The sequence below is a fragment of the Hydra vulgaris genome, chromosome 09 (genome assembly GCF_038396675.1).
Source record: "Hydra vulgaris chromosome 09, alternate assembly HydraT2T_AEP".
Classification (NCBI taxonomy): Eukaryota; Metazoa; Cnidaria; class Hydrozoa; order Anthoathecata; family Hydridae; genus Hydra; species Hydra vulgaris.
In genome coordinates this window covers 30,190,873-30,201,003 of record NC_088928.1, presented here as the reverse complement: position 1 = coordinate 30,201,003, position 10,131 = coordinate 30,190,873, and the positions used below count along the sequence as shown (strand labels likewise).

The window sequence follows — 10,131 nt, the reverse complement described above, 5'->3', positions numbered from 1 at the left end:
TAGTTTGACGGAAAGGACAATATATATATATATATATATATATATATATATATATATATATATATATATATATTATATATATATATATATATATATATATATATATATATATATATATACAGTGACCTAGAAAGGTTAAGAAAGTTACGCAGCTAAAATTTAAATAAAAAAAACTGAAACTTTAAGTTAGTTTTGAGGGAAAGGACAACGCTTCTTCCGCAACATGTCCCTATACCAGTGTTTACATGCATTAATATTTATCAAGTACCGACTTTGGTTCACTTCCGACATTCGGTTGTTTATTGTCTTTGGCTTTTCAGAAATGGAGGTTTACTATTTATATTCTTATACATAAAAACTTAGTAAAATATTTGGTTTCATTACATTTTATGTCAATTTATCACTAATTTTTAGACTATCTACAGCTCTAAAACTTTCAGCGCTTGTATAATCCTGGTGAGCTTCTATGTTTAAATTTTTTCCCGGGGCAAAGACTCGGGAAAGGGTTGTATTTTACGTACCCGTTTTTTTGCTGCAAAATCTTGCAACTAAATTTTTACTGCTCTCCAAAATAGCCAGAGCTTTATAACTTTCAGCGGTTGTATAGTTCCAATAACGTTGGGATGTTGAAAATTGCGGGGGAGGGGAGGATCAAATTTAAAGCGTACGTACTTTATGGAGTAGTTATTTTTTAGGATTGACTACATGACCTATATCTTTTTTTGATTTCAACGACAGCATTGTTTCCCAATCACGCAATTTTATTCGTATAAAACCGTTTCTTTTTTTCCATTAACTTACTGACTCAGGGGCTAATTAACTGCTCTCTCACAACTTCGGGTAAGTAATGAATATAAAGAAAGGAACAGGAGAAAAACTGCCTTTGAGTTAAGCTAACGACAAGTTTACATTAAAAATTAGTTCGATAACGACCCTTTTTTTTTAACCGATTTACTATTTGAGGCAAATCTACATGATCCCAAACAAATGAAAGTCTAGGTTTATTTATAAAAATTTACTAACTGAAACATATCAATAATTATTATAATAATTAGTATTTTAGTTACCTAGCTAATCATACGTATTTGATTCATAAAACGTATTTAAATATTTTTAATATGCCGCGTTTCGTAAGTGTTTTTCCGTAATGAAGTTGTTTCGCAAGTTTCAGTGCGAAAGAGTTTCGTTTCGAAAGAAATTTGGTTTTTTATCATTATTTCAAAAAATAAAACCTTAAAATGTTCATATGTTGCAATACTGAAAATAAAATTTTATTATAAACATTTTGGTATATAAAAAATTTAATTTTTACAATTATATCAGTTTGGCCAACAAAATTTTGTTATAGACTCCGAAACGTCGTTTAGCGAAATAGCTCATTTTGCAAGTGCGACTTCCGTAAGCCCTATTTTCGTACGTTGCAAAATAGTTTTGTTTCGTAATTCAACTTGCGGAAGACAACATTTCGTAAGAAGCATTTGCGAAATGAACATCGGCGGTTTTTTTTGTTTCGTAAAGTTCGGTACGAAAAAAGAAAATTCCTTATTCTCAATATCCTTCCGAAAAAATTTTATTTTTCCGGAATTGTACGAAACATTCCGGTTAACAACTCTAGTATATATTATATATATTATATATTATTAGTGGGTATATATTATATTTAAAAAGCATATCAAAAAACGATTTTGTATTTAGATTTTTTTCATAAGTTAGTGAATTTACATTTATATCCCTAATAGTGCATAGTTTTTTATTATTATTATTAACTATTATATTTCTTATAAAATCTTCAAAAGGTTTGACGGTACCACTCGGAGGACGACATACGCATACAATGACAATGTTTTTAGCTATTTCACTAATGATTTCTATTGTCAAACACTCATAATCGTTTTTCGTTAGACATACAGTCGTCCCCCGGTTAACGAACTTAATTCGGAGTACGAACTAGTTCGTTATCCGAAAAGTTCGTTAACCGAAACGCGTTTTCCCATAGGCCGCCATTAAAAAATTTTTAATTGGTGGATTTTGCCGAAATAATGGGGGAAAAAATTCAATCGCAAGTGGGAAAAAAACCTTGCTAAAAGAAATTTCATTAAGATATTTATAATATTTATATATTCCAATGTAATTTTTTAGCGTGGAATAAAATATAATGAATAGGCGTGGGAAGGTAAAATAAAAAAATAATAAAATGCCTTTGCTTTTTGCTGACAATTTTTGTGGATCCTTTTGTAGCAGTTTGAGCAGCAGCCAAGTTTTTTTCCTTCGAGCTGATGATGGTGCCAATGGTTGATTTATTCACACCAAACTCCTTAGCCAGGTCACTTTGCTTTTCACCTTTTTGCACTCTTTGAATGATTGTCTTTTTCTCTTCAAGAGTGAAAGCTTTTCTGCTTTTTTTCGCAGGGTTCGACATTTTGAAAAATCGAAAAATCGAAAAAATCGCAAGTGGGAAAAAAACCTAGAAAAAAGCACAAAAATGCATCAAAAATATTAGTGAAACAAGAGAAGAAAAAAATGAAACAACAAAAGCACACCCAGCACAACCATTCACCTCCCAGGCTTCCATGACACTCACAAAACTGAGGGGAAAATGCTGGACGGCGCGCCCGACCTTCATTTCGGGGTTCGTTAACCGGGGGACGACTGTAATTGCTTTTCAATTTTATATGCAAGTTTTTCTGAAATGTAAAAGCAAAGACCTCCGCCTTTTTTTACCTCTTCCTCGTGTTTGACTAATTATGCGGTAATTTGGTAAGATGAAATTTGAATTTGATTCAATTAAAGTTTCTGATTCATGCCAATTTTTAGAAATAGCTATAACATCAAATATGTATTTTAAGATATTTAAAAATTCCTTAAGCTTATCAAAATTACGCTGCATGCTTCGTATATTGATGTGCAATCTAGAAATTGAATAAAAACCATTTGGTATTTTGAATCGTAAGGATCAATATATGGTGAATTCAGTAAATTCATTTGAGTTTCATGAAAAATGTTCAGACTATCATCAGAAAAACTTTTTAAAAAGTTATTATGAAAGGGATTATATATCTTTATCTTTAAACGGCAAAAGTTTTTCAAAACCTTTGTCGTTTAAAGCATCCATGATAATTTAGATAATTATTACAAATAAAAAATTAAAAATTGAAAACTAAGAAATAAAAAAGAAATCGTTTTAAACAGCGAAATATTCAAACATAAAATGACATTAAAATTCTTACTTATCTCCATGAATCGTTTTAACGTCTCCAGCATAATTGATCTTTTTCGCTTTCCAATCGCGAATGACCAAAGTATCACAAGCGATGAAAGCAAATTTACTAGATTGTCAGGCAACTTTCGTTTCTTCTCTTAAAGTTTTTCTTATTTTATTTGTTTCAGCACAAAAGTCCTCATTAATATATATATATTTTTACCTTTTAACATAACAGATTTTTCAAGATTTTAACTTTGTCTTTATAATCCAAAAGTTTTCAAACTATTGTCCTTGGTTTATATTTATCCCTAAATCCAGTCCGGTGCGCTCGTTCAATATATATTTAAAAACGATTTTAAAATGCGCAAACAAAGTGCAAAGTGAGTCGTATAAAGCATTTAATGTACTTTTCAAGGTGGGGAGGGGGAGGTGGGAACTTACAAATACGCATGGCAACAAGGGGGAGTCATATTTTAAAATTTTTGGCGTACGTACCACGGTTAACCTTAATTAACTTTAAGTTTTCTGAATTGTGTCCAAATTAATTTCAACGTTTTCTAAAAGAGTATATTTTACCAAGGACGTAAAATAAGATTTTACGTCCTTGATTTTACTGATCACTATGTATATATTTCACCAAATCAGAAAACTCCTATAAAGTAATTATGGCATTTTTAGGATTTTTTCACGCTTTTTTTTCGCGCCTTTTTTGTCTGTTACAACCATCTTTTATCCGCCATTTTTTCTGCCACAAAATTATTTGCAAAAGATAATTTTAGAACAAATTTTGTTTAAAAAAATGTTAAGAATCGGTAAATCACATCCTCAGACTCACGGTGATTCAATACTTATTAAAACTTGGGATTTTATTATGCGCATGCGTTAGCTGCAAATATATAAATATCATTAATTTAATTAATTATGTTAAGCTTTTATTATACAGTGCTTGCCAATTTGCCCGTTTGTTTGTGTTTTTTTGTTGTTGGTAAACTTGATCTTGTAAAATAAAGCAAAACCGATCACAAATGAACTTGATTGAGTATTGTAATTATTAGAATTTGAAGTAGTAAAATTGCTTTACTGGGATCAACAAAGCTTTGTTTTTAGCGAAATTAACATATTTTATTCATTTGTATTTTAGAAGAACTAAAATTTTTGTAAGATTTTGGTAAGTTGTTAACAATACTCCTTCTTTTTATCTTTTCAAAAAAAATAGTCCCTATTACCAGTCATTTTTTTTATAAGAAAGTATAATGTTTTTGAATAGGGTAGGTTTCACGAAAAAAACTCCGTAAAATATGGCGAGTAATCACCAACAAAAACTATCCAGAGTATGTAGAATATGTGGAAACCTTTTAGCAAAAGACAGTTTAAAAACTGACAGTAAAATAGATCGAATTTATAAAGCTTTTAGAATAAATGTATGAGAAGATTTTCAGTGTATTCATCCAGAGAAAATGTGCATGAAGTGTTATACTTCTCTTAAAAACATCGAAAATAGAGGCAGTAAAGTTTTCAAAGCTCCAAAAATTTGGGTAAAATGTCCAACAGTCAAATGCAAATGTGTTTTTAATATTCCTGGTCGAAACCTCTATCTAATGTTGGGCGACCAGGAAAGGTTAAAAAATGGACAAAATTTTATATAAAATCATTTCTTGATTCATTGCCTATACAAGAAGATAAAGAAATTTTAACAGAACTAAACCATGAACTAAATCCACATATAGTTTTATGCATTTGTAAGATTTGTGGGGAAGTTATGAATCAGCCTGTCATGCTAAAGAACTGTCAACACTCATTCTGTAGCTTGTGCATTTTATCAAATGTTAAAGATAAATTAGAAAATGATTCAAATTGTCCATTATGTAAAACTAACATCACAATTGACAGCCTATCATATTCTGTCCATATATCTGAAATTATAAAACATTTAACTATTATATGCAAGATTTGTGACAAAAAAGTATTTTTAAAAGACAGAAATTTTGAAAATCACGACTGCATAAAATTATCAAATAACACCATAAATGAAAACGACAAATTAGTTAGTATAAACAGTTTTTACCAAATCACTGACACAAGTGAAATCCCACGAGAAGTCAATGATGCTGTTTTACATATCAAAAAAAAATTGAATCAGTCCAAAACATTTACAATAGAATTTTCATCAAGTGGGCCTAGGGTAAGAAATATGTTTTAACTTTATAGCAAGTTAAATAGTGTTTACTCTTCTATTACGCTAGATATAATTGTAATTATTAGAAATGTAGTAGTATTTAATCTTTATTATATCATTTTAATTCTAAAGTATGTCAAACAGCTGTAATGTTAAAGTCATATGATAACGATAAAGCAAATAAAATTTTAAATAAAGCCAATATTGGAAGAGTGGATTTAAATGCAGAAGAAATGGTTGCTTTAAAAGCTGATATGGGTATTCCTTGGAATAAATTGAAAACTATGGCTAGGTAAATATAAATATGGAACTTAAAATACTTTTTGTAATTTCATTTTTTATTTGAAAACTTGTAGTTTATTTTTACAATTGTTTATAATTGCACAACTTATTGCTTGTATATTAATATTGTAGGTGGTTAAATTCGAAAAATATTAAAACTGCTTCAAACAACAAACAAAGAGTTGTTGCAAAAGAATGGGCTGGAAATGATTTAGTTGTTTTAGATGGACCATTTACATTTCAAAATGAAAATAATAATGCTGTTTTTGAAATTAAACTAGCTCCTTGGGCTTATATCAACGACCTACCACAAAATATAGAAAACCTACTAAATATTATGGAAAAGTAATAACTCTTTGATTTGAGATATTTTTAGTAAACACTTAAATTTATAAATTACTAGAAAAATAAAAGTTAATCTTTATACTAGTTTGTATAAGATATATATATATATATATATATATATATATATATATATATATATATATATATATATATATATATATATATATATATATATATATATATATATATATATAAATGTGTGTGTGTGTGTGTATTTATACACACACACACACACACACACACACACACACACACACACACACACACACACACACATATACCTTATATACAAATTTAAATGTTAATATTTTAGGGTTTAACTTACTTAAACATGGTGGGATTATAAAGGATGAAATACATATAAAAATTGGTGGTGATTATGGAGGTGGTTCTTTTAAAATGAGTTACCAAGTTGTTAATCAAAATCAGCCTAACTCAAAATCAAATAGTTTTGTGTTTAGTACTTTTGAAGCAAAAGACTATCGTGTCAATCTGAAAGTTGGACTGTCTAGATATACACAACAAGTTGATGAGATGCAAAAAATGGTTTGGAAGTAAGTTAATATGTCACAGCAGTCACGGTTAATATTTGTTCTGAACAATAAAATATAATATTTCAGAACAATTCAAATTACTTTTTTTTTCTTGAGTTTTCACACATGTTTGGGTGGGTACTTTGTAATTAGTTTTAGGATGTTATTACTGTATCAAAGCTGTAAAATATTTATTCTCCATAAAGTCTTGGATAAAAAATCTTTTTTGTTTAGAAATCACCATTGTCGTGTTTTTATGTTCGGAGATTACGATTTTCTGTGCAGTGTATATGGAATCACAGGAGCTAGTGGTAAGTTTTTTTTCTACTATAAAATAAATAATTATCCTAACAAATCTATTTCTGCAAATGAATAACTATTTTTTTAATCAGTCATACAACACATTATTTATTCCTTTTTTTCTTCATTTATAAACTGTCGACACTGCTGCCTTTTTTGTGACATAACAAAGGAAGAGATCAAAATAAATCCTGAAAATCGAAAACATAATGTTTCACATAGAACACTTTATTCTTTAAGAGATAACTTTGAGTCTTTTCAGAGTTTTGGAGAAGTTTTGAAGAATGCAAAGCTATTCAACAATGTTATTGATCAATCTTTGTTTAATATTCCTCTGGATCAAGTAAATTAGTTCTTTTCATTTAAATAATGCTGTTATACTATAAAATTATTACAATTGTTTTTATTAACTTTAACAGGTTGCAGTGCCTGCATTACATATATCTCTGGGCATCTTCTTGAAATTTTTTAATATGTTAGAAGACGAGTGTCATTTAATTGATATAAAACTTGCTGGAGAACTTGCATTAAGTAATAAAACTATTGATAAAACAGAATTTGACAAGTTTATTTCCATGCATGTCCAATCAAGTCTTTTGAATAGCGTTATTACAGATTGTCTTGAAAAAGTTGCTCTTCTCCAAGACACAGTTGGAATACAAGTTTTGCGTGATCCAGAAAGAGCAGAAGATATTTTGAAAATATATAAACCAAGAATTCTTTATTATGAAATGAGAAAAAACTAAAAGGTATTGTTTTTCAGTAAAAAATATGAATCATTAAATTTACTTTAATCAAAATTTATAGATAAAACTTGCTTTAAAACAATGCTCAAACTAGGATAATACAATTTAATAAAGAGAATGAAGTTTTTGTTATTTTAAGTTATCAATAATTTTGTTTATTTATACATATATAATTAAAAGATTAAATGTCTGTAAATTTTGTCTACCTAATTTAATGTGAAATTTAAATTTAATTTAAAGGGAAATGTTTTGTAGGAAACCATGTTCACAAAATGCTTAAGGTAGTTGTTTTAATACTATACATATATATATATATATATATATATATATATATATATATATATATATATATATATATATATATATATATATATATATATGCATATATGTGTATATACAACAAACTGTTTTATTATATATATTAAAAAAATGTATTGCATAAAATAATATATTTAAAGCTCAATGTTTATAATGACTTGATTTATAAATTGATTAATGCCTTGATTTATGAATTGTTTTGACTTTTTTTTATTTTTTTTTATTTATAGCATCAACCATTGCTTGACTTATGCAATTCGATTCCAAAGCTAGTTGTAGACCTTGGATTTATAGATACCAGTGTTCACTTACTATCTATCGATGTGAGCCAGAAATTTAAAAAGTTATTTTCATATTATTCTAAGTGTCATAATATTATGAATAGTTCACACTATTTCAAAGACAATGATATTCAGGAGCTTGGTAAATATTTAACTAACTTTTTCGATTTTACTCTTGTAAATTTTTCTCTTGATTGTAAATTATAATACCTAAACTACCCCTTGTTATTTTTACAGTATGATATTATTGAGTATTATTTTTCTTTCTGTATTGTATAATGGAAAATCTCGTCAATTTTTAGATTTAGCAATCAAAAAACTCATGGAATTTTATAGATTTACATGGCCAGATGCTTCTGTTACACCTAAAATGCATTTGCTTGAAAACCATGTTTATCAGTTTATCTAAAAATGGAGATTAGGAATCGGTGTTTATGGTGTACATGGTGGTGAAAGTTCACACGCCGAATTCAACAATCTTAATTGATTATTCTGGCATATGAAGGGTTGTAGTCGGCTAGAAAACACTGTTAAAGAACATTTTTTAAGAAATCACCTTAAAGCAAAAGATATAAAGCCAATTGTAAAAAAAAGAAAAATGAGTTTATAAAATTTTACAAATATTTTTGTAAAAGAATGTTAGAATTAGTTGAAAGTTTATTATAAATTTTAAAAGTTTAAAAGAAAGACAAAATCCTAATTTAAATTTCATTTTCAAATTGACATTGATTTTAACCCTTAAGCATAAGTAAGCTAAACCTTACATTTTTTTTAGTCAAAAAAATTAAATAGTTTTTGCCTAACGTTATATAAATTATCTCGATTTAAAAAAATGACTGGTCAAAATGATTAACATAAAATTTTTCCTTACAGTATCGAGAATAAGAATATGTTTTAATTTTTATCCAAAAAATTTTCAGTCGCAAGATATTCTTTAAATAATTGTAGGGAATGCTGTTTGTTTTTCATTTAAAAACTTAATTATTTTAAGCAAAAAAATGTCTTATTTTACGACTTATTATTATTATTTTTTTTAATTTAATAAAGAGCTTATCAATTATATAATTTAAAAACTTTTTTCATTTTTCTGATTGCGAAGACTAAATAGTCATTTAGAAAGCAAATCAATCACTAAAGTTTTTAGTTTTTACGGAAAACTGCTCCGCCATTTTTTATTATTTTTTATATAGTGTAATTTAATGCGCATGCTCACAATAACATCCTACGCTTAAATCACCGTGGACTACACAGGTCAACAAAAAAATTTTTTTTTTCCGGTTCCGAGCAAACAATTTTTTTTTGTATTGCATTTCTCATTTTGATTTCAAATGTGCGACTCATTTTTTACCATCACGTCAAGTTGTAAAGATATTTGGGTTCAAATCTTTAGTATTTAGGGTAAAGTCCCTAATATTGTCGAAAAAAAGTTGTTCAAATGTATGTCAACCTGGGTCTTAAAAGAAGCGTATTTTCATAGAGATTTTAAAGATGTTATTTGTTTGTGATAAAAATTAGTACTTTTTGTATTATTGCTGAAAAACATTTTGTTAAAATTTTTTCAAGAGTCTTTAGCATTTTTTTAAATAACTTTTTTGTTAAAAAATTTTAAGAAAATTTTTTTATGTTTTCTAAAATCTTTATGAAAATACGCTTTTTTTGAGACCCAGGTTGACATACTTTTGAACAACTGCTCGGAACCAGAAAAAAATTTTTTTTGTTGACCTGTGCTGTTTTAGATCATCGAAAGAATAGAGAAAAGCTTTTTTTGTGGTCGCAAATATCATATGAAAATAAACAGCCAAAGCCATATAATTTCTAAATTTCAGAGCTGTTTTTCGGATTATAACATTGCTGATGATCGATACACTACTGGATTGTGTCCAAGGTTGGTAAACTAAATAAATATATATAAAAAGTATACATGTCATAAACGTAAAACCATTCAAAT

The 10,131-nt window shown here is 27.7% G+C and overlaps 1 protein-coding gene across 4 annotated transcripts; it reads left to right on the top strand.

Annotated features, from left to right (window-relative positions):
• Positions 1–3,952: 3,952 nt before the first annotated feature.
• Positions 3,953–8,889, top strand: LOC136084699 (uncharacterized). Of its 4 annotated transcripts, none has more exons than XM_065805280.1 (10): positions 3,953–4,370; positions 4,475–5,384; positions 5,511–5,670; positions 5,793–6,005; positions 6,319–6,559; positions 6,773–7,181; positions 7,258–7,587; positions 7,825–7,865; positions 8,133–8,325; positions 8,486–8,889. In XM_065805280.1, the coding sequence occupies exons 3-5, from the start codon at positions 5,528–5,530 to the stop codon at positions 6,323–6,325; spliced, it is 363 nt and encodes a 120-aa protein (XP_065661352.1). In that variant the 5' UTR covers positions 3,953–4,370; positions 4,475–5,384; positions 5,511–5,527; the 3' UTR covers positions 6,326–6,559; positions 6,773–7,181; positions 7,258–7,587; positions 7,825–7,865; positions 8,133–8,325; positions 8,486–8,889. The 4 variants fall into 4 exon arrangements, with proteins under 4 accessions (XP_065661352.1, XP_065661351.1, XP_065661353.1 ...); XM_065805279.1 differs by having other exon boundaries at positions 4,024–4,370; positions 4,470–5,384; XM_065805281.1 differs by lacking the exon at positions 7,825–7,865 and having other exon boundaries at positions 4,071–4,370; positions 4,470–5,384.
• The last annotated feature ends 1,242 nt before the right edge of the window (positions 8,890–10,131 follow it).

What these genes read in the sequence shown, in the direction of transcription:
- LOC136084699 (XM_065805280.1), top strand. Translation starts at nt 5,528, where the DNA reads ATGTTAAAGTCATATGATAACGATAAAGCAAATAAAATTTTAAATAAA. An exon ending in AAATTGAAAACTATGGCTAG is followed by an intron (nt 5,671 to 5,792) that starts GTAAATATAAAT and finishes TTAATATTGTAG; the next exon opens with GTGGTTAAATTCGAAAAATA.